At 38.9% G+C, this 25,306-nt stretch overlaps 1 protein-coding gene across 3 annotated transcripts in view; it reads left to right on the forward strand.

The window, feature by feature from the left end:
* Nucleotides 1-607: 607 nt before the first annotated feature.
* LOC307037368 (microphthalmia-associated transcription factor-like) overlaps nucleotides 608-25,306 on the forward strand; it is a 31,664-nt gene continuing 6,965 nt past the window's right edge. The window contains exons 1-5 of one of the 3 annotated variants that reach the window (XM_079678191.1): nucleotides 608-730; nucleotides 13,470-13,707; nucleotides 23,203-23,418; nucleotides 23,500-23,592; nucleotides 24,359-24,476. In XM_079678191.1, the coding sequence (XP_079534317.1) occupies nucleotides 708-730; nucleotides 13,470-13,707; nucleotides 23,203-23,418; nucleotides 23,500-23,592; nucleotides 24,359-24,476 (688 nt within the window). In that variant the 5' untranslated portion in view covers nucleotides 608-707. Of the gene's footprint in view, nucleotides 731-1,427; nucleotides 1,720-13,469; nucleotides 13,708-23,202; nucleotides 23,419-23,499; nucleotides 23,593-24,358; nucleotides 24,477-25,306 lie in introns of those variants that run through there. The other 2 variants (XM_079678190.1, XM_079678189.1) reach the window with 2 other exon arrangements.

Raw genomic sequence — 25,306 nt, forward strand, 5'->3', positions numbered from 1 at the left:
TTCAACAAAATCCTTCTTCAAAGACAGATCAATTTGAACTGGAGTATCAAATACTTATACTTGAGTAAAAAACAACTAAAGGGCATTGTAGTCTATAAACTCTGGGGGCCTCCCTCAGCTGGAGGCCCGTTGTAATCAGTGCCGCTATTCACCCAACTACAACACCCAGAATAATATGTTGTCTAGTCTATTGTGTGTCTTTTTTTGACTGAACGTGAAGCCCCATGCATGCATCATGTCTCCCGCTCTCACTGTAACTCTGTTTGCATTTCACAGGCTTTGAGCTTTCGGAGCAAAGAAAATATCTTGAACAAACACTGGTAAACTGTTTCCTATTCCAGTTATGTTGTTCAATTATGAGCATGCCATTTGAGGCTCCGTTTTATATTATTTAGAAGCCTGAGCTTTCCAACAGGAGAACATCTGGATGATAGGCTATTTGCAGTAGTAGACTCAAACCAGTTCAGCAGGATGAAGCTAATGCAAATATTGAACTAGAATTTCCATTTTGTAATAGAAAGTGCCCCATGAGCCCACAACACTGGCTTCTCTATCAAATACTGCCCCCAAGTGGTGGATGGGATCATGGGATCCAGTGAGGAAACCAAAGTTGGAGAGCAGAGAGGAGAGTGAGGGTCTGAGGACGAGACGAGCAGCAGAGGCAGGTCAGTCTGTCTGCACAGGAAACACAGCGAGGGAACCGAGGCATGAGGGTCGACAGAGTCACCAGGTTTGTGGGGATTTGGGGGCAATACCTGCATGAGTAAACTGCTGTGACGATGAGAGAAATGCAATATTAAGGTTAATAATTATCAATAATTTAAAGAATGTACTATTTTGTGCTTTTCTGGTGCAGAAGTGTTTCATTTATTAAGAAAGTAAACGTGAAGTGGTGAAGCCATGCAATGTCATCTTATTGGAATCTTTTTTATGATGATCATGATCTACATTAGCATGAAGCGGTTTTTCAAGGTCACTATATGGCCTAAATATAGCCTCGATCATGTTTGGTGCATTGAGCATAATTATGACAATTGATCACGTATTGATGTTGTATCGTCATGCTAAAATTAAACCTGCATATGTTGGATGATAATACACTTTAATAAGGTAGATACGTGTTTAGGCTGCATTCATATTATACATATATATTTGTATTGTTTTGGTGCAGTTAGTCGTTATGAGGTATATAAACGATAACAAATCATTAAAAAAGGGAACTGCAGGAAGCATTTGCATTGTTGTAACCCAAAATAAGTCTAAATGTCCATCATTAACCAGCTGTTATCATTTATTATTGAAGGTTTTAAACTTTTCGACACTTTCGTTTTGAGCAAATAAGGCTGTGTAAAATCCCCCTCGCATATTGTAGCCAATAAAAACCAGGCTGACATTGACAGCCCAGGTGCATCTTGGGAGTCGTAGTTCGTTGGTCTCGTGCAGCCCGTTGGGAGTGCGGTTCTCGCTGCGGCGGAGGACTACACAGCTCCGGGTCCCGCACAGAGGCGGCTGAGAGCGGTCGGTACGGAGCGAAGGACGGCGCCACAAATATCCACCGTCTGGTTTTTTTCCAGGGGTTTGACGTTTCCATTAAAAAAAAAAGTTGCCATCTGCAAGAATGCAGTCCGAATCGGGAATAGTTCCCGACTTCGAGGTTGGAGAGGAGTTTCAAGAGGAGCCTAAAACGTATTACGAATTGAAGAGTCAACCCTTAAACAGGTCAGTTGTTGAGACAGTTATTTCCCACGCCGGAGCGGTTTTGGTGTTTAGGTGATAATTGGGCTGCAGATTCTGTTCTGAGCTGTTGTTCCACAGTGCGTGCATGTAGCAGGTTTCTCCACAGATGTTACTGGAGCTCATCTCCATACCGGGATTCAACTCCCATTCCTTATGGTTATCCTGCTGGCATGAAGTTATGCAACACTTGGGTGTTGTCTTGTCAAAATCTACTTCAAATATTAGCTTGTAGAGGAGCGAAAGACAGGAGATGCTGCTCAGCTTCACTCATTGCTGATGTGTTGATAAAGCTGATGGGTGGGGTGATGTTTGTATGGATACTACTTTAAAGAAAGTGTACAAATAGCCTAACTCTTGATGGAAATGTTTATAACCAAATGCAATCTGTAGGTTACCAATAACTTGTTAGTCAAATAATATAGTGTCACTGTGTTTCGTAAATTATAGTAGGATACATAACAACCATCTACAGTGGAAAATGTGCAGATATTTTTGTAGAGAAGCTACACTGCGAGATGTTTACATTTCATATCAACTATTAAGAGGCGGATAGAGCTATAAAAGTGTAACCTAACACAATCTGCTCTTGAATCCAGTGTCTGCTTTCTATGTATTTATTTGAAGAGCTGGAAATGCAATGCTGAAAGTAAACATTGGAGAGTCGCATCTTAATCCTGACTAAAACAAACAGTGTTGTAGAATAAACGTGACATACATTAGAGGTTCATATGGTGCCTCAGGACATGAACACACAGACTTATCAGAAAGCTGCTGTTGAGGCCTCTCCAAACAATCAGCAATGGCTGAGTCAGGTCTCTGTGGTCTCATGTGACCTTTCACCTTTGTTATGGAAGTATTGCTCATTGCCATCTAATGTATGTTCAGATGCTAATAAGCAATAATACTAATATATATCAAGGGGTCTCAGGAAGTCATTAAAGACACAGTTTTGGGAAACTCTTCTTTGAGTTAGATAAGATTTATACCACTTTCATGTCCTAAAATTGAATATAATGCTGGAGCCGGGTGACAGTTAACTTAGCTTAGCATAAAGAAAAGAAAAACAGCTAGTGTGGCTCTGTACGAAGTTAACAAAATCCATATTCCAGCACCTTAGTGATGACGAGACTGCCGTAAAAACAAAACTTTTTTTCCCGTACACTTAGATATCACTCTTGTTAATGACAGTTCCTTAGAGTTGTCAGAAAGATTTCTCTCTTCGATTAGCAAGAAAGAAAATGAAAGTTATCGCCAAAATGGAGTATAAAACTTATTTGATGCACTTTTTAGTAGCTGATTGTAATAACGTCATGTTTTGATGAATGACTTTTGACCCAAGTTAATTCTGAATATAGATAAATACCAGAATAATTTGTAGGTACTGACAAAAAAAAAAAGTCTATTTTGACTGATGACGATAAAGCATGACACTGTTTTCCGGGTGATTCTAATAGATTACACTTTTCAGCTGTGATCTAACGCAGATGTTGTGAAAATCACCACTTTGCTGTGTTGCTGATGGGAGTGATAATACCTCTATTAACAGAATGGTGTTTCATTATCAGTTGTTTTTTTGGATCTACGTGTCTCTGTGAGGCTGTTCAGCAAAACATGGCTTCATTGTGAGAGGACAGTACACCATTGTTTTCAGACAGAGCTCTTATTACAGACGTTTGGTAGACTCTGGTTGATTCTTGAGACTTTCTTTTTGCAGATTTGGAGTTCATCTGCGTTCCTCTAAATTCAGCCACAACTCCAACTCTCGCACAGCCTTACCCTTTAACCCAGTTCTGCATTTTTTAAACTAATTTCTTGATTAGTGAAATGTCATTATACTGTTATACGTACAATCTGAGCTGTGTTGTGTTGTGAGGTCGCAGGCAGAGCAGCAAAGGCATCCAGTCTCAGTGCGAGCGAGGAATCACAGATTATTTCATGCCAGTTACTTTGGAAAATGTGAAGTTGTCTGAAAAGTTGTTTAGATTGAAGGCGTCCCACTTCCTCTTCCCATCACATGAGGATGATCCAGCACAGTCACGATGACAGTGTTGCGAGACATTGTTGCGCAAAATGGATATAATTAGTTCCATTGATTATTGGTGTCATATCCCGTCATTATTACCCCTGTGGTTTCTAAATTTAAAATCTGAGGTGTGACAAAATCATTTCAAAGACATATTTTTTGTTCTTAAATCAGTTTGACAGAGCGCTCAGCCTGCTGCAGACGATGTGCCGAACATAGACGCGAGACAGACAGTGAAGCTAGTCTACTGTGCAGTGTGAACAAGATATATATTTAGCAGTGGATGTGTTAACTCTGAAACTGAGAGTTGAAGCCTCATTATTTTCTGGCTGACTTGGCATGCAAAGTGAAGTCTTGTGTAGGGCTGAACGATTAATCGATTTGAAATCGAAATTGCGATTTGAAATGATGCGATTTAAAAAAACACTTTTCTTTCTTTTTTTATTATTTTTTTCTTCTTGTGTGTCAGTCATCCACACCAATCAGAAGTGCTGTTCTCCACATGTACCAGCCATTTTTAACCAATCAGAAGTGGCCCATGATAGAAGGTGATAGACAGATTGATCCAATCACCTGCCAAGTCTTTTTGAAATACTTTTCCAAATGGCTTCCAATGGAGCTCTACTAGATGGTTTGGTGAAACAAACCACCTGAGTCAGGTTAGTAATGCTCCATCACGTGTTTTACATCTATGACAGGGTGAATCTTAAACTGAAGCTTGACTTTAAAGCAACCCAACGGAAGTTTCATGTAAGTTTAGTTCTTTAGTTCTTTCACTCGTAGCTCGGGCTGCGGGGGGGCTAGAGACGGGAGCACGTTGATACGACCTTCCTAGCCGGAGATATGGCCTCATTTTACAATAAACTTCCGTTGGGTCGCTGAGAAACAAATATCGCAAATTGAATCGCAATATCTGTCAGAAAAATCGCAATTAGATTATTTCCCCAAATCGTGCAGCCCTAGTCTTGTGCTTTCTAATGCATGAGAAAAAAATGCATTAGAAAGCACAAAATGTATATTTAAAAAAAGCAGATATGATCTCACATAGATGGGTGACACTTTTTGCATCAGTATCAAAAATGCTATATTATATTACTTAGAATATAACTTTTGCAAGGGCTTTGCTAAAAAAAAAATCCTTTTAAAATTCACACAATCAGGAAATTTTCAATCAAAGAATAAACAATCAAGACTGATAATGTGATCAAATGATCGATCAATGACTACTAATGATACTGGACAGGTTGCCATACATGCAAAATGTCTGTATTGCTATTAAGTGAATATTGAGGTTTAATTCTTATATTTCCATATGGTTTGCCTGGATGACCTCATATGAACATATTACAATATCAAATACATTAGATTGTGCCCAATTGCCTTTAAATGCTGGTTTGTTTTTATGAATTTGGGAATAAAATGAGGTGATAACTGCCTGTGAGAGACAGCTGAGTCGTGGGTTGAGGGTTATGCAAGTGCAGTGTTGGGAACAGCTTGTTCCCGAGGGGATATCGTAGACAGAGATGTCTGAAGGTGACGGGTTTCAGGCATGAGCTAATAGGGACAGGAGCTTAATGACACAGACAGGTGGCTGCACTAAAAGTCCGTCTTCACTACTTGTCCTGCAGTTAGGATCACTTTGCTGCGTCCTAAGCTTTACTTGTGGCTTCTTGAAGCACTTTACAGTTCCACATCGGATCATTTTCACAAACTTTGGAATTGTTTTGCTTTGCTTCAAGAGTATTAATAATAATTTAAATGTGTGATTTTTGTCAGCCTCTGTTGGTGACCAGTAAAACTGCAACAACACTGAAACAGCACTTCCTACACAGCATCCTGCTTCCTGCTAAATATTGAAGGGCTGTATAACTCAGCTCATTATTGATTAAGTCTGCTGAATTCTTGCTCAATTAATCTATTGAAATGTCAGAAGATAGTAAAAACAATGACAAGCAAAGTATATCTTAGAAACCAATAATGTAAAGTCTACAAATTGCATGTTTTGACCACAACAGAAGACACTTTGTTTAAGCAATTGATCAACTTTTTTGTAATTTTTTTCTTAAGAAACTGGCTTAAATCAGCAAAAATGTATTCATTTCAGAAATGTTTTGATAAGGATTAAAGACTGTTGCTTTATTTGTGAAGAGAGGTAGCACATCCTCCACTGTTTAATAAGCATTTCATAAAATATATACAAAAAACTTTTTGATTAACAGATTGGGTTTTAAGCATAGTTAAATATAATTCGAAAGAAGATGTCCAAATGAGGAAACTCCAAGACCAAAAAGCCTTATTTAAAAAGGAAATTAAAAAGGATTTGGAGCCTTTAAAGCCCTTCTGACAATAACAAAATCTAGGAATCAATATACTAAATGTCAAATAACAAAACATTTTAAGAATACAAACCCCTGCCCGACCATTAGGTTCATGTCTACTAGGTTGACAACACAGATAGTTCAACTCAAACAAGGCCTCCTTATAGAGCCCGCAGAGTCCAACCCATATGTTTTCCTTTTAAATGAGACGTATAGATAAAGAGCTGTAGAAATGCATAAAAAACCCAAAAGACTGTCATTTACCACACATAGATTCTGATTAGGAGTCCGGCCTAGTTGATCCCAAGTCCTCTGGTTGCTATATTCCCAATATTCTTAAAAAAAAGTCTCCCATTTTTTCTTCACATGAGGATCTACCATCAAAAAAAGATCCAAATGCCTTTTCCATCTGCCGAGTGTGCAGCCTGGATCATCCATAGCTCCTCTGTCTATCTCCAAAAGCCTTTCTGCTTCAACGCAGGACCAAACAATTCACTTCCCTATTGTTCTTCAGGCCACGCCCCCTTGCACCTGTGATCCAGGAGCACCAGACCACCTGACCACTGTTAGCTGCAAGACGCTGCATTTGGCAAACATGTGAAATCACGAGTAGTTACCCAAGTATATAGTCCCTCGGGGGCTGCATTCATGGCGCTTCACAGAGAACGTTTGAATACAATTCTGAGTATTAGGATTCTTTTTGATGAATTTCCTCCCGCAGTTAGAAATAAATACAGCCACTGATAGAGCTGAGCCCTCAGGAGAGTTCACTGACAGGAACAACTGTGAGGAGCAGGGAGGATGACTTGTATGAGGCGCATTGCATGAAGAAACTTATTGTACAGAGCGGTATGCTGTTAAAAAATAAGACCCGGCAAGTTCAAGTTATTCTACGGGGTCCTGGCTTCCTGGAAAGTATCTGATTATCTCTCCTGATGATTTAACAGTTTACCCAATTTAGTTTTGCTCTTGAATCAGAATCTATTCAGATAGATTCAGATTAACTGCGCTGTCAATTTGTAGAGACATGTGGTTTTTAGAGTTTCTATATGTACTTTTGGTACTTTATTTGACACTGTGTGATTTGCATCTGGACAAGAAGAATTATTAGGCATTGTGTAGTAGCATCACGTTTTAATTGGCTAGTTTACTACAGGGGCCGGTTAAGCTACTTCCCTCAGAGCAACTTATTAGTCCAACATACTTTTTAACGTATTTGTATTTAGATGTTGTTGGATGATGTCTCCAGATGTCTTGTTTGGACTCAGTAAGGTGTACAACAATTCAACATATGCTAAATATATTGTTACTTAATACAAAGGTTTGGATTTTGCTTGAATAACATTTCTTACACTTTAAGAAGAGTTGGCAACTGAAGCTAAAAAGTGATTAATTAAGTCAAATTCTCTCTGCTCTAGTAACAAAACTTGTTGCATTTTTTTGTAGAATGCACATAACAATATGCTACGTTGGTTTTGTTTTGTTTGAAATGTATAATCCATTTTCATTTATGAACAGTTGCGTCCGGATGTTTGTCGTCAGAGATGTGCTGGATATGTCTCTCCTGCGGGGGGGATGTCAGCTGCAGCACGCTGGGGTGTAGTGATCAGCAGGGGGGCGCGAGTGGATCAATTTACCGTCATGTAGCTACATAATCACTGCGCTGTGCTCCAGCTGAGCGGGGGGGGGGTAGTCTGATCTCCTCTGTGATCCACCTGCAGCCTCTGAGACAAACAAAAGGAGACAGGATCATTACAAGCAGCTAGATGCAGGACAGCTTTTCTGCGATCTCATTTGCTGAGCGATAACAGTGAGAAAGGACACTATCTATTTCCTTTTTTTTCTTTTTAAACCCTGGTTTTTTGGGTTTTTTCAACAGCAGACAGTTATTCTATCAGAGCATGTGTCAAAAGTAGGTAAACAAATCTTCACTTTATAAAAAAATAGGTAGAGTAACAACGTACAGTAAATACTGCTTAACACCTGAGCGACACAATCTATTACCAATCCTTTATCACATATCACCAAACACCACTGCTTTTAGCTTTTTGGAGATACATGCAGTGACTACAGATTGTCTGCACGTCGTCCACTGAACAGTCAGGACTCATGCCTCCAAGGGAAACTGTGTGTGTGTTTTAAATCAGCTAGTTGATGGGCAGTGTGTATCAGTGGTCTCCTCTCCTCTCTGTGAGGCGATTGGAGAGTCCAGGCCGGCCCCGGACACTCCCACCTTTGACACACTTTCAGCGCTGCACCACCGGCATGACTTTCATAGTTCTCCAAGGGTGGGTGGTGCAAAAAAATAGAATAAATATGGAGGCTGTAGGAGTGCACAGACCCTGCTCATTTGACCCTTTGTGAGTATGGCGTCTCTGCATGCTTGCATGACTTTGTAATAGTATTATGTACACAACATGTACAGTTTGCAGAGAACTATGTGAAGTAAATACGATAACAGCTTCAGCAGTGAGCTTTCTGTTGAACAGTTGGTGCTTAAACTGGTCCTGGTTAATAATCAACATCATTTTTAGTTGTTTGTTAAGTTAAGACATTGTTTACACATTTGTCATTGATTTTGAGAACCAATAAAGATTTTGTGTCACTTTGATACCCTCTCTTTTTTGAATGGATAATCACAAAAGAGTTTGAAAAGGATTTTTCTAACAGTAAATACATGGTTGCCATGCCATTAGTTTTTAGAGGAAGTTGTTGTTGTACCATTAGTGTCCATTAGGCAGCGCTATTAGCTCCAGTCAGTTACCAGCAGCAGTATAAGTGGTGTCTGTTCTGCACTTTATTTTTCCACCAGCTCAGAGTTTGGACAGAGATCAGACGTCTTTCTCTACTTTAAACATTGTGCTTTAGCCTCTCCTCACTCAGGATGCGAAGCTTCCTCATCTCCCTGAGTGCTGTTGGGCAGTAATACCTTCATCAAAGCCTCAGCTCTGACAGTTGGCTAATAATGGAGTGTGATGGAGTGCTGTAGTGAGCCGAGTCAGAGGAATCATGGGTTGGGTGGGTGGGGCTCTTCAGCACTGTACTGCCATTGTTATTTATTTTTTCTCCTTTGAGATACACAAACATGAGAGGAGTGAACACACACACACACACACACACACACACACACACACACACACACACACACATACACACACACGCACATACACACACACACACACACACACACACACACACACACACACACACACACACACACACACACACACACACACACACACGAGAGAAACATTTTTTTTAAAGGGACAAAAGAGCTTTTTATGTGTTTCAGTGGTCACTTTGGCAAAAAGCCACCAAACAGTCGAAAGGAAGGAACAGAGAGAGGGAAGTGGAGCTTTGCTTTGTAGACAGGCTTCTGGTCATTCATGCACACACTAACTCTCACACACACACACACACACACACACACACACACACACACACACACACACACACACACACACACACACACACACACACACACACACACACACACACACACACACACACACACACACACACACACACACACACACACAGATAATCAGAAATGTATTAAAGGATATCATGAGGCGCTACAACTCTCACTAAATCTTTGCTATATTGTAAACATCTATTTTTAAATGGAGACTAACGGCCTGATTGATAAAAATGGCTGATTTTAGCTGCTTATCAGAGATTTATTGATTTGTATTACAGCTGATTTCATGGCAAGAAATTCCAGTAGGGAAAAAACACAAATATAATTAAAGAGGACGTATTCTGCTCAGTTTTAGGTTCATTTTTGTATTTGGTGATTATCATGGTGCCTCTACTGTGACATATTTCCTTGCTTTAATGTTAAACAATGTTTTTATTTTTCTCATACTGCCTGTGTGCTGCAGCACCTCTTTTCACCCTCTTTCTGAAACCAGAGACCAGTCTGCTCTGATTGGTTAGCTGGCCGGCTCTGTTGTGATGTCCCGCCCCTTAGCCTATCACGTACAATGTGTTGGAGTGCTGGCCAATAGAAGAACGAGTGTTACATAGTGACGTCACTATGTTGCGGTAGTAAACAAAGGAGTCCAATCAAGGCATTTCAGGCAGGTGTGTGTGTGTGTGTGTGTGTGTGTGTGTGTGTGTGTGTGTGTGTGTGTGTGTGTGTGTGTGTGTGTGTGTGTGTGTGTGTGTGTGTGTGTGTGTGTGTGTGTGTGTGTGTGTGTGTGTGTGTGTGTGTGTGTGAGAGAAATTGGGATTTAAGCCTTTGCAGACCGTTTACATGCAAAAACAAACCTACATAACAGACTTATTGTTAACTACTGGAAAGGGAAAACAGCGATACTATTACATATTCGATCCACCAGAGAGCACTGGCAAGTTCATATTATAACTGTAAAATCTAGGTCTTGCATTTGGTAGATATCCATTGTGCCCACATAATAATTCATAATATCTTTGGTGATCCTTGACATTTTGTCTAGCGCCACCAGCACTTAAAGTTTTAACTTATCTAGTGAAATATCTCAACATCTTCTTGATGTATTGGCACATCATTTGGTAGAGGCATATTATTATTCCGACACTATGAATCCTAATAACTTTGATGAACTCCTCACTTTTCCTCTAGCGCTTAAAGAAGCTCACTGATTTATATTTGCCATTGCCTTGGTTTATGACAAATTACATCCTGTGTAATCCAATAGCTTGTGTTCTAACAGAGCTTCTAGCATTAATTGACATTACACTGGGTTAAGCTTTAATTATAGTGAATATCAGAGTTTGTAAAAGTAGACATTATTTCAGAAATATATGTTATAATATTGCATTATTATTATTGATGCATTTAGCTGTAAATAACTGTAATCACTGCTAGTCAAGGTGGAAATATTCCAACTACTTTTTAAACTGGCCGGAAACAGTTTTATTCAGTGTAATAATACATCATAATTGTATTGTTCATTTTATTTTGCATTAATAATCAACATGTCATTTATTTATTTACCTCTGATTTGTATTTGAATATAGACGTATAAGAATGAAATGACATCCTCCAAGTTAAAGCAGTGTTTCCCCCTACCTTTGTAAGGTGTTTTAAAAAAAATTCTGTTATTTTTTTTTATAATAAAAAGAAAAAATTGGAACCAAATTGCAACTAATCTATATCTACTGTCACTTTTCACATTGAACATGTGCTCTTTTATTAAATAAACTAAATACTTTCATTTTAAGTTGGAGTTTAGTGTTTTTGACCCTAACCACAGATGCACTAATCAATAACAATATTGCTCTCTCTGCTCCAGGGGATTAAAAATATATATATCCCAATGATAGCCGCCCCCCCCCCCCCCCCCCCCTTCCACTCAGGCAGCACCCCCCCCCCCAAAGCAGTAAACCTAGGGGAAACACTGTAAAGTATCCCAAAATGTTTAAGGAATTTAAGGAAATTAAGGAAGTAATGTGGTAAATATCGTATCTCATCATATTTTGCATTTAAAAAATGTGGGCTTTTGGAAAGAAATTCACTTTTTATGTTTGTTCTAGCTACACACGAAAAAAAATTCAAACACTCAAACAGTGAAACAGATTAAAGAAAGAAACAAATCAAAGGATTTCTGCTCAGGCAGTGGAAATTAACACAAAAAAAAGCTGACATTGGATCCAGTCACTTTAGTTTGAAACTTAGGGGATGAAAGGAAACACAATCGCCTAAAGTCACACTGACAAAGGAATTATAAATATAACCACTAAACCTGATTCTCTATAGCGGGAGAAGTACAAAGAAACTTGACACAAAAACATTTGAGGGTCCCAAACTGCTGCAGGACTTTTAGAGACAAAACCCCAGCCTTTGTTCTGCTCTAACCATTATCTAGGACCAATAATCAATGTATCTGTATCAGCATTGTCTTCAGGAGTGAATGAGAGATGTTTCTGCTAAAGGGCAATACCTAATCGGATTTGACTGTAGATAATAGTCAGAAAACGTGGCGTTTTGTTACACCGTAGCGTGTTTTCGCTCTTGTGCAGGGTTCAGTGGGCGTGGAATCAGACAATGAGATTATGTGCAGCACTGGGGGGAGAATGATGGTATGCTGAGGGTTCAACACCCAGTGAATACGCTGCAGACCGAAGCTGTGTTTGACTCCACTGGCTAATTAGTGCGATTACTGCACAGCTGGATTGGCCAGACGTTTTACTGAGATTTGTCAAAAGGATCGCTCACTCGATGAAGGCTTCATCCCGGCAACTTCTGCTTCAGCAGAGCCTCTCTATTTTAGGACTCTGTCTGGGGAGCAGCCGTCTAAATTTAAGAGAGTGGGAAAACTGAAGCAACCTTTTATGAAACCTGTTCCTCTTTTCTGTTGAGGTTTAATTCCTCTAATGCACTAGGAGCTCTCAAACATCTTCATTACATTACATCAATGCACACTATGCAAAGTCTTTCTTGTTTTGATTTATTTAATCTAAGTATTGCCAGTTCTGCTCAACCCTCCAAATATGTTTGCACATTTGTATACTCTCATCCACTTTCCATAACAATACTGTACATATTTTATTTTCATTGTATTATTCGAAGTACTTTAATAATACATACTCTGCACGTAGTTTTACAGTATATCCAGATTTCATGTGAATAATTGCCCATATCTTAACTTATAATAGGTTTCAATTGTTTTTATTTCATTGTTTTGTTGTTTTGTTTACTTTCTATCTTCTTTAACTGTGTTTATGTGCACCATGTACAAAGGAAAAATCCTCGTATCTGTTAACCCACTTGGCGATAAACCTGTTTCTGCTTCTGATTCAGAATCAGAAAGTGTATCTGTTGAAAATAGCATTTTAATTAATGCTGAGTGGTTTAATTGTCAAGTCTATATCTTGGAAGTTGCATAAAAAAAGGGCCTAATCTACCAATTAATACATTAAATGTCAAAAGATAGCAAAAAAAAAAAGTATCAACATGTCCTAGGGCCATAGCTATGTCTTCTAAGTGCTTGTTTTTCTCTTCTTCTAAGTGCTTGTTTTTCTCAAACCAATATTCAAAAACATCATGACAGGCTGGAACCTGCCACAGTTTGACATTAGTGCTTTTCAAATCCCTGTCCCGAGTCTGAATCTACGCTCACTCATTATCTTAGCAAATCAAAACCATCAAATCTCTGCAGCTCAACAGTCAAGATGTTCCTTTTGATCTCTGCCCTTCGCTCATATTAACCTTTTATTCCATCTGCTCTCCCTTCATCTTCTTCTACCTCTGCTGCTCTCTGACCATCCTCCTCTCCTCTCTTTTTGCTTGACCTCTCCTTCCCTGTCCGACCCCTCTCTACCCTCTCTGTGTTATCACTATCTCCACAATCGCTCACTGTCTCTGCTCATTCATCTGGCATCTTTTTTTTCCTTTTCTGCGGCAGCCCTTCGGAGCAGCACGGCTCCTCCAAGCCCCCGCTGAGCTCCTCCGCCATGACATCACGCATCCTGTTGCGGCAGCAGCTGATGCGGGAGCAGCTTCAGGAGCAGGAGCGGCGGGAGCAGCAGAAACAAGAGGCCTGCCATTACCCACAAACCACAGCGGCACAGACCCCTGCCATCAATGTCAGCGTCCCTGCCAGTCTGCCGCCTGCTGCCCAGGTACCAATGGAGGTGCTCAAGGTAAAAAAAAAACATTGGTAGGAAAATAATATATGTCAGCATGTATGATTAGCACGCTGACACATTTAATACAGAGTCAAGTTTCCACGTCTGGAATGAGAAGTTGCATGTGTCATGGTTACAGTCTGTATGGACCAGGCAGCGCTGTATTATTAGATGCTGTGTGTGTGTGTGTGTGTGTGTGTGTGTGTGTGTGTGTGTGTGTGTGTGTGTGTGTGTGTGTGTGTGTGTGTGTGTGTGTGTGTGTGTGTGTGTGTGTGTGTGTGTGTGTGTGTGTGTGTGTGTGTGTGTGTGTGTGTGTGTGTGTGTGTGTGTGTGTGTGTGTGTGTGTGTGTGTGTGTGTGGACAGTCAGGCTATAGTGGTTTTACTATGACTGTGTGTAAAAAAACTCAGGAGTGAGTGAAGTGTGTTAAAATGCGTATATGGGGATTATCTTTCCTGAGAGAATTCCTCTTTAATGCATGCTGTGCTTCCAGCCATTTGGATTTAGCCATCTTTAATCCTATTTGCTCAGCTAGATTCACATCTTTTCATAGCTTTGATTCCCTCACAGTCCGAGGGACAGGAGACTGTGGAGATTTTCTGTACGAGTAGACACTGTTTTGTTTGAGGGATAATTTTTACAAAGGCAGGCTGGTAAGTTTTTCTACTATTTAAGTGTTTTCTGAGAGTTTATAATCCTTGTTGAAACATCGATACAAATGTGTTGTGTGACGGTGAACATGTGGATACAGATTTCTGTGTAATTGCTGCTTTACGGTCACATCTTTCTGACCTGCACAGTAGATTTTCATGTAATTGAGTGCTTATCGATATAAAAAACGTGTGTAATTTGCACAAAAAAGTTTTTGTTTGGTTTCTTTTGCAGGGGTTAGTGACAAAACTTTCAAGTGGATTGCTTCAAATTCAGTTTTGTACCTTTTTGGAGCAGTTGGTTTTTACATTAATGTAATGGAAATGTTTAGGACGTTTGTTTTGAGAACACATACCTCCTGTGAGTTTTCCATTTTCTAAGAAAGAGACAAATTAAGCTTTCAGTTTGATTTCCACGACCATTATTTTCAAAAAGCTGTGTAATCATGGATGCAAGGTTTTCCATTTTGGAAACATATATGACACTTAAGGGGATTTTTGCCTTTTGCTACAAATTTGAAATACTTGGTGCAAAAATCTGACTTTCATACCAGAGCGAAACGTTTCTTGTCAGTGAATAATGACTTAATTGTGGATCAGGTATATAACACATTGCTGCTCAATTAATTAGAGTATACATCAAAGTTGTAATTGTTTAGCCGCACATTAAGAGTCAAACAAAGCACTGATAAAGTGAGTAATCTCTGTTGATCCACAACACAACCCGAGATTTCATGGTTGCTTGCTCAGCCCCTCTTTCATCACCCTGGATGTGTGCAGCATGGGCCAGCAGAGAAGGACAAATACAGTATCTCCATTGAAAACATTGCCCTGCTTCTGAAGCATAAACATGACTTCTCTCCATAATCTACTGCTCTTTGAGAGGTTTAGGGCCCCCCCCCCGCACCCCGAACCCTCGCCCTGTGTACAATACACCAAGTTAGAGTAATTTCTCTGCTTTAGCGAGAGCTTACAGACATTCTTCATTGACTGAAGGCCTTGAAATGAAAAGGCCGTTGAAGCTTGGCGCTGTTGAGCTGGGTTAACCTACTCCCCTGTCTGTGGGTAGATTAGCATGAACAGCTCAGAGGTACCAGGCAGAGCTGCTGGAACTTTAAAAAAGTGCAAACATTAAGCTCAGATGAGTTTATCTACAGACTGATTGGACCCTTAATTAACCAAGTGACCTCTGACCTTCTGGAGACTAAGTAAGGGATCAGTTAAGGGATCAAGACGAAAGCGAGCACAGCCTTACCACACACCGAACGCTAATTCAGTGAAGAATGCTCGTAATTAGCCCCCACTGCCTCCATTCCACGGCATATTTAAGAGATGAAAAAAAAAACACTGCTTTGAAATGTATGTAGGATAGCTTCCTAAAAGGGTTGAAAAATGATAAATTTTTCTAAGGATTTATGGTGCCACAAAAAGAACAAAGTACTCTTCTACCCTTGTACAACATTTCATATGGATTATACCATCGGGGTAGCTCGTGACCAGTACACATCAGAGAGTATACAAAGATGCCCCACAGATATCTCAGTTAGCTGCATTTGTGAGTTAATGCCATGACACTTGAGAGAAAAGTACTTTTTGTTATCTGTGATAAAAAAAAAAAGGCATGATACTTTATATTTTTAACATATTTAGTGTGCTTGGTGTATAGTGCAATCATTGTCTGAAATGTACCATACAGTAAAATGTTACTCTCATTGCTTTTTTAAATAAGCTAATATTGTTTCATTTGGTAATTTAGTCACAGTCATTTTTTATGTATTATCAGTTATACAACAGCGGTAAGTAAACCAGCAAACCACATGGTCAAGCCCTACTTCCTTAGCATCTATGCTAATTGTACCACAACATTTATCATTTAAGGACACAAGGTTTATGCTCCGTTGGTAATTAGCTGTGTTTTTTTGCACAATAGCATGACAATACGTCAGACAGCAGGTTGCCGTGATGCTGCTGCTCACATTAGCATCACAGTCGTTGTCTGCAGCTTCCACAGAGCATGTTAGCAGCTTAACTGTGAGACAAAGTGGCCTATTCTTCTAGCCCGCGTAGCAAATGGGGGCATTCTTGTTAATGTATCCTGGTCGGACCATCATGGAATGCCCAAAGCATGCAAATACAAAAAAAAAAACACAGATCAGTGTTTGTGAGCTCTCACCCTGCGTCCTCTCGCAGCACAGCAGTCTGCTTTGTGTGTGTTTTTGCAGCGTGTATCGGACCCTTTTTGAGGGTTAAGTAGACGCTGCCCTCGGGGCTGTGGAAGGCTAAAAGCAAGCTGGTAAACAACAAGCTTTCTTGTTTGCTATGGCTGCAGTTGCTGTGCGTTAGCAGTGAACGTCACATATCCAAACAGTGTATTTTCGAACAAGTACATTTAGTGAAGTTGGGCAAAGTAAAGTTCAAGACCTGCTGGCGCTAAGACCTCTCGATAGTCCATTATTCTGCCTATTGGCTCTTAAACAAGCTGAAGAACTGGATGATTGGTATAAGAGATGTATCTAGTTAAACCAGTGGCTATACACACACACAGCAGCATGTTTAGACTCCTTATACATACGGTATTTTCAGTTACAAAGACCCTGTAGTAGTAGTCTAGTCTGTGCAGATGTGTCCACTCGTAAAATACACCATGAAAAGGACCCTTTTACACTGGCCGGGGTCTTTGAACTCAGATCATTTTTCTCTCTAAGACCAAGTTATACTCACAAAAGCTACAGTATGTATCGACAAGGCCGGGATGTTCCAACGAGAGGTCTGCGGCCCCCCCGGGGGTGATAACAAACTCAGAGCTGTGAGATCATCTAATAAGTGATCATTTAGGAGATCCCTCGGGACAAAAACAAGCTTGAGAAACCACTTGTGCTCATTATGTAGGGATAAAGATAAATGCAGCTGGTTAAGTCAATGTCAGAGATTTACTATTTAGTTTATTATAGACATACACATTTTTTTAACGATATTTTCATAATGGATCTGCTCATTATTTATGTCCTAATTAATTCATAATTTAGTCTATACAGTCAGAAAATATATATATATGTATTAAAACTGCTGGTTTTGTTTAAAAAAAAAAAAACTCATTAACTATCATGACAAATAAATGAAAGTCTTTAAGAGACTTTAACCAGCAAAGAAACAATATTAAATACTGAAGGAATTTATGATTTTTAACCACTTTTTTATAATTGCGTAACTAGTGAAGCGTTCTCTATTAATCGCTCAATATTGAAAAACCATATTTAATAATCCCCTTCAGAATGTCCTTAAGCCTTAACTTCAATTAACCATCGCTTAGCATCAATAGATATGTTTCTTTTGGTCAAAGGACTGATCCATTTAACTCTGAATCATTTCAAAGTAACCTTCTCAGTCAGGACATCATGTGGATTAGGAGACAAACTTGTATGTCTTTCTTTTATTGAGACACCTTTTGCTTTGTCTTGTGAACAAAATGCCCTTAAGAACATATTTGTGTCTATTCTTACTGAGAGAAGAGATTGACTGTTGTATTGGGCTCCTGAAGTAATCCTTTGTACATTGTAATCATTTTTCAATGTTTAGATATGAACAGCTATCCATTGTGCGGATTTGTGAATTTCTTCTGTAAATCCACACAAACAAAGTCGAAATGAAAGAGTCAGTGGGTCTTTGTAACACAAATCTTGATGTAAATGTTCCTCATAGCATGGGTTGACAACAGGTCATAGGAAAAAATGGTGTTGTTTAATCATTTATAAAATAGTAAAGTATGAAAAACACATCTGCAAAAAAAAAAGAAGAAATTCAGCGTCCCTAATCTTTGAATGTCTAATGCTGTGGTGTTTAAGGTCACAAGCATTACACTAAATATTCGTCTTGTGATAAGTGGTGTCATAAATAGATAAAATAAAGTACAAAACAACCCAAAGTGGCCAGGGTGGGGTACATAAATGCAGTTAAATGAATAAAAAATGCTTTAGGATTCAAAATATAACTATATAACATGTGCCTATTCCCTATGTTTAGCTCACGTGTTCAGAGCCTGGTTATGGCTGAATGGATTTACTACTGGATTGGTTTCCAAAGAAAGTTAACCAGTATTTCACAAAACTGCAAAGAAAAGAACCAGGAAAAAATATGACTCCAAGTTTCCAAGAAGACCTGAGTTTGCACATCTCTATTTGTATTAATTCATTGATTGACTTCTCATAATTAACCAGTTTACCATAAGGCAGGACGTGAGGTGAGCCTTTAAGCGCGGGGTGTCCAAACTATTTTGTTGTTTGGGCCATTTTGAATCGGCCCTTAGCAAATTCAAAAAATATAATGAAATTTGACCCACAACTGAAACTTGTGCTTGTGTCTCATATTGTACTTCTCAAATATATATGCAAACATATATCACACAGTAGTATTCATGAGTTAGTAAGCCAAATGTTTCAAATACATTCAGTCAATTAAAGTTGAAAACCATTTCTAACAAATCTAAGATGATAAGAAAAAACCCCAATGACTTATTTACATAACAAGCTTGAAACATACCCTTCATATTTCCTCTTGTTATAAGAAATCTGAGGTTTCTGTGTTCAGGAATGAGCTGCTAACAAAAGAATGAAACCCTATGGAGAGCTGTGATAGGCTGTTTGTTTTCTTAAAGCACATTCAAGTATCAAGCATACTTTACCTACATTTGATTGATTTTGCTGACTTATCACTTAACTTATGAGGCAGTATACCTCTTGTGAGTGGCCCAGCCCTTCGTATATTGTTATGTATGTGGCCCCCTGTGAAAAAAGTTTGGATTCCCCTGCTTTAAGTCTTCAAAGTCAGATGCAGTTCTTGGCAAGTTTTCAAGTCAAACCAGGAAAGTTGCTGGTTACTCTTTTCCTCACAAGCAGATGCTAAATAATAAAGTATTTTTCCCACTCGGAGTCGGACAGAATACTCAGTAAACCTGGAGGTCGTTTGGGAACACCTCGAGTGTTGGAACCATGGCGGGAACTAACTGATGACAGACAAGATAAACTGTTTCCTTTTTGTATGCGTTCCACTAACTCTTTTTTATGATGATAGCAGCTGACTGCAAATTATAACAGGCCGCTTTTACTAAAAGGGGAATAATTGCCTTGTGTGGTCATGGCTGTGCTTTAGTCAGGTAATTAACCTTAAAATAATCAACACTTTATATCCCTATTTTGTATTCAGTCAAGACTCAAAAGTATAATATAAAACCTTTTCAATTCCTCTTATTCAGTCTATTTGGGTATTTAACAATATGTTGAAGTTATTGAATATTGCAGGTTTCCAATTGGTCAAGTGTGATTATGACCTGCTTTCTTTATCTCCTAAGATATATGTTCTCACTACATAACAACTTTTTCTCCGTCAATAAAAATAAACATATGAGAGAGAAATGTAAATTGAAATTGGGTATTGTGCCAACTTTTGTTCCGGATAACTCCAACCAAATTCAGTCGTAGTGTAGTGTATAGTTTAGTAGTAATCATCTAGTCTTCACTGTTTGTTTACCCTTAGTTTACGCATGTGAATGCAAATAATTAGATTGCTTATTTATGGCTTAAGTATTATCCATCAGGATTAGGTGTTTAAATACTCTGCAACCCAGGTCTATTTTGAGGTTTAGCGCCAAGGTGGTCCACAATGTAAGAAGCAAATCATTTTGTATTAAAAGTATTCCTGCGAGCCAGTGGTGACTGTGGCTTTACAGAGGAGCTGCTTTATTGGAACCATGTAAATGATCCTTGAAATATAAGCATCATTAAGGATACAGAGTAGTTATCTACCATAATGAGAACAAAGTAAAGACTAAAGGGTTGTAGTGAGCAACATTAAAGACTCTCATTGTTTGAAACGAGCCCAAAGCGTGACATGGTTCTTCTCAATGGAGGATGGCGCGCTGTAAATATGTCCCCTTCAGCGGTGTCAGCTTTACAACCCTGTAATGACGTCATACCTGCGTGATAAATGTTAACGCACCTCTCACATGAGTATCCCCCTGCAGAACAATGATACTGTCTCTGAGCATGAAGAAGGGACTGTGAAAGACTCTCTGCTCTGATGAGAAGTGGACAAATGCAGTAGTCACAGACAGACATAAGGACGGATAACATGGCTTGACTTGACTAGACCTAATATGTATTCATATGAGAGGTAGAATCAAAGAGGTGTGACAGGTCATACACTTTCTAAAGGATAAAAAGATGCACCATTACAAACGTGCAATATGGAGAAATTACAATATTTCTGACCAATATTGATATTGAGACGATATTGTATGGTTGTTGCTTGGTGCCATCACAACATATTTACACAATGACATTTGGAGACTATGGCTAATTGAATAACATATAATAAAACCTCTGTAACAGTTGAGTAAGATAAGAGAAATGCATAATTTTACTGTAAAAGAGTCTTTCAAAACAGAAAAACATATTACACTATCAGACCATATGCTGTCCATATCACAACTTCTATATAATATTGGTATATTGATTTGCCCTAAGCGCTAGGGATGCCAGAAACTGACCATGATCAAAATCGAAAATCGGACAGCCCTGGCGAATAATAACCGATTATTCGACGCCCCCCCCCCCCGCGCAACAAAGGGCTGCGCTGCTGGCTTCCTCCAAGTTTACAGTAAAACAAACTGGTGGTGTGACCAATGGCCATTTACAATTATTTATACTATTATTGTTATTAGCATTAGTCTATATTTTGGTTGAAACTAAGCCAGGAAAAAAAAAAAAAACATAAATAATAATAAAAAAATATATAAATAAAATCGAATTTTTAAAATAATTTTCGATTATGGAGACTGTAACGAATAATCGAATAATCACTGGCATCCCTACTAAGCTCACATTTGGACTTGTTTTGAGTCACATTATTATCTTGATCATATTGAGTATCCATGCTCAGAAATAGATGTGTCAAAGCATTTTATTTATTTTTTATCAGACTCCATGAGATATAATAACCACATCTGTAGAGTGCAGTCCAATAGGGTTTTCACAGAAGCAGAGGAAATGTCAGCCGTAGCTTAGAGTTTGTCAAGCGCCTGTGACCTCGTCAGCTCTGTTAATAAACCCAAATCCTCTGAGTTTAAGCAGAACAAATACATAAACGTAAAAATAAAAGTAGCCTCTTATTTGTTAACTTTGAGATGTTAATGCTTGTTGTTCCTGATTAGAAATGACCTTTAGAGGCGAGCTACTGCAGACAAAAACGTTGTTATTTTTTGGCTGTGTTGAACTGCCTAGCATCCACAGGGTTAAAAAAAAAAAAGTGGCTGCGGCAAAGCAACTGCCCCAGGCAAGTTTCAGTAAAAGAGGTGGCCTTGCAAAACAAAGGCACTAACTGTTAGCAGCACATCCTGACATCAAGTGATAAATTCAGATTTTACATAAAACAACACACATTTGAAAAAGCTCATTGTGCCTCCCTGATATGCATAACTAATGACCTTTCTTGTCTTTAAAAGATGAGCTGGTGGTGCCTCTCCTCAGCAAGGCTTAGTCTTCCTGTGCAGGCGAGAGGGAAGCAGCTACAGAACTTCTTAGTTTAGATAGAAGTTAGATAGTTAGGAAATAGAGAGAAAGTTAAACAGAGGTTTTTAAATTACTTAAAATGATGCTTGAGCTGCTCGGATACCAACCTTATGAGGTATGTTTACAATCAACAATCTTTTTTTGTGGTATTTTCTTTTATTTATATAAGTGAAAAATAACATGACAGTATGTGACTTAATCTTAAAAACAGTGTCAGTGCTGATGCGTGTTTGTACAGTTATTATGTTTCTATATTTATTGATGAACTTTTTACTGTTGTTTTTGCATAAATTAGAGATTCACGTAATAGACAGCTGGTTTAAATATAGACTCATCTGGGATGCAGCAGCACTGCTCCATTTAAAATGTGTGACAGAATTACAAACACTCTCTGAAGTTTGTTTTTGCTTTTCTGGATCTTTAATGCTGCGTGGGGCTTAAGGATCCTCAGAAATCAAATGTATCTATAACCGGGGAAGTGCAGAGACGGGTGTGCGTGTTATTTTTGTCACTTAAATTATGTGGACTATATGAATACGTTTAAAAAAAAAAATGTATAAATGGTTTTGTACAGACACTGTTTTGAGATAATATTACTTGAAAGCGTCTCAAAAGAAAAATGAATAATGTGTCTCCGGATTTGATCTCCGTACCAAGTCTATTTTAATATTGGAGTTAGTGGTGCAATACTAGAGACAGACTTTGAGGTATATTTATCCTTTTTATTCTCTATATATCTAAACATGTTTAGACTTTTTAAACTAATTAAAGCATACGAAGACAAAAAAATGTATTTCCCATGTTGCATCTGTAACCAAACTGAATATCTATATATTATATATCTATATATTTTGTTACTGTACATTTGTAATTCAACATGTATATTTTCTACTTTCTTGTTTATTTCTAGTCTTTTAATTTGTATTGTACAATGCCGTGTCTTTTTATGCTGCTGCAACACAAACATTTCCTTTTATTATCAACTAAGATGTGTTTGAAAATGTTTTCAACTTTATTTGACAGAATTTATTTGAAAAGTGGGCTCCTTAAAACATTAATACTATGTTATATATATATATTTAAGAAGCACAATATAGGAAAAGCACAAGTTTCATGTGTGGGCCATACTCCATTATACTTTTAGAATTTGTTGCGGGCCAATTCAAAATGGCGCCCGGTCCGCAGTTTGGACACTTCGGATCAATAAAGTACTTCTTATCTTATCTTTTCTGTAAATAACACATATCTCTTCCTGTTTACCACTTTCCCTCCCCCCCCCCCCCCCCCCCTCCCCCATAGGTCCAGACTCACCTGGAGAACCCCACCAAGTACCACATCCAGCGCTCGCAGCAGCAGCAGGTGAAGCGCTACCTGGGGAAGCTCGGCTCTCAGGTGTTGAGCCTGCCCTGCCACAACCAGTCCTCAGACCACGGGGGCATGCCGCCAGGGCCGGGCAACAGCGCCCCCAACAGCCCCATGGCCCTACTGACCCTCAACACTAACTGCGAGAAAGAGGTGACTGCTTGTGAATCACTGTGTTCCTCATTATGACACTTATTTGTATGTCTTTTGACCTTTTATGTTGTCTTTTTATAGATGGATGATGTCATTGATGACATTATTAGTCTGGAGTCCAGTTACAGTGATGAAATCCTCAGCCTGATGGACCCAGGACTTCAGATGGCTAACGTATGTGTGTGTGTGATTAGCTTTCATACAGACTAAGCACTTCACTCTTTTGAAAGGTCAACCAATGAGAGCGTCTCAATGTTTTTTTTGGGGGTACAAATATCCAAATAAATTCTCTGATACTTGTGAAAAAACTAAATCTCAATCTTATTGGCTACAGTCCTTTGAATGCTAAATTGACATCTCTGCAATAACAGAACGTAAAGACAGACTATCTTTAGCTGGTTGCTCAAATTAACAAAGAAACAGTCTCACATTTAGGAGAACACTTCCTGGAGTCTTCTCTTCACCCTGATGTTTTCAGGCTACCAGCGAAGATTCAAGGAAATCACTGCACTCGCCAAAAGACAAGTCTCTCACATAACCTAAACATTTTTTAATTGTCACACTTTGAATTGGTGTGTAAAATTGAGAGCTATAGAAATTCTCTAAGATAGATTTTGTTTTTCTTTCGCACAGAGCCAGTGTCCCTGTTATCTGTCTTGTTGCTAAACTAAGCTAGGCTAATCAGCTGATTGCTGAAAACATTATAGAGTTATCAATCTTAAGTCAATAAGCAAATAGTTCAATTTCCCAAAATGTAGACCTATTGAAACAGTGTCATTACACTGATTTGCTTATAACGACACCTATTAAAGTTGACTGCACCATGGCCCTGTCACCACCCTTCCCATCATGCTCATCTTGTGATGCTGATTAGCATCTATACAGTGGAGGAGGGGGGGGGGGGTTATCCTTGCTTAATGTCTTTGCTGTGTCCCCTCAGATCCCTGTGAATGCTAACCTCATGGACCTGTATGGTAATCAGGGTATGGCCCAGCAAGGTCTGCCCATCAGCAACTCCTGCCCTGCCAACCTGCCCAACGTCAAAAGGGAATACTCCGGTAAGCAGCACAGCCAAGGCAATTCTTGAAAAAAAACTTAAAGGGGACCTATCATGCAAAATGCACTTTTTGATTTCTTTTATACATAAATATGTGTGTCAGGTCGGTGTCAGGGAACTCACAAAGTGTCAGAAAGTCTTTTCCTCCGTACCCAAATATCTAAAAACGGAGCTGATCCAGATTTGCGTCCGATATGACGTAATATCGTACATGTGGACCCACGGCACTATCAGAAATGTTGCTATCGGAAAGAATGCCCGACGTGTTTTGGACGTAATATGGTCTTTGTTGACATTAGCAAGCATCACTAACACTCAGAGCTAACCTGTACCGGAGAGAGTATGTGTAAAAAAGCAGGAAATAAAAAAAGGAACTCACCTTGTGGTAAACCCGCAAGAGAAAAAGCATTTGATCTCCATACTGTTTCAGAAATAATCCTTGATGTGGTTTGGAACATGATATGGCATTTAATCACAGCAGCATTTAGCTGTATCTTGTAGAATTCTGAGCAGGCATTAGCTCCCCCTCCTCTTTTTTTATACTAAGGACCCTGAACCTGCAGTTCTCTAACAGGCCTGAAACAGAGGGATATGAGGGATGTCTAAAATACATGATCTGTTTAGTATTTAGAGCAAAACACATCACAGACATGTTTTTTATATATTTTTTAATATCTGAGACCCAAAATATATGCCTAAAAATAGCATAATAGGAGACCTTTAGGCAACGGGCTACTGTCATCCAAATACATCCAATATCTACAGATCTTAGAGCTGTGAAAACATGCATTAATATCCATTAATCTTTTCTTGCATGGAGAACATAAGGGC

The sequence above is a fragment of the Notothenia rossii genome (genome assembly GCF_949606895.1).
Source record: "Notothenia rossii genome assembly, chromosome: 4".
Lineage (NCBI taxonomy): Eukaryota > Metazoa > Chordata > Actinopteri > Perciformes > Nototheniidae > Notothenia > Notothenia rossii.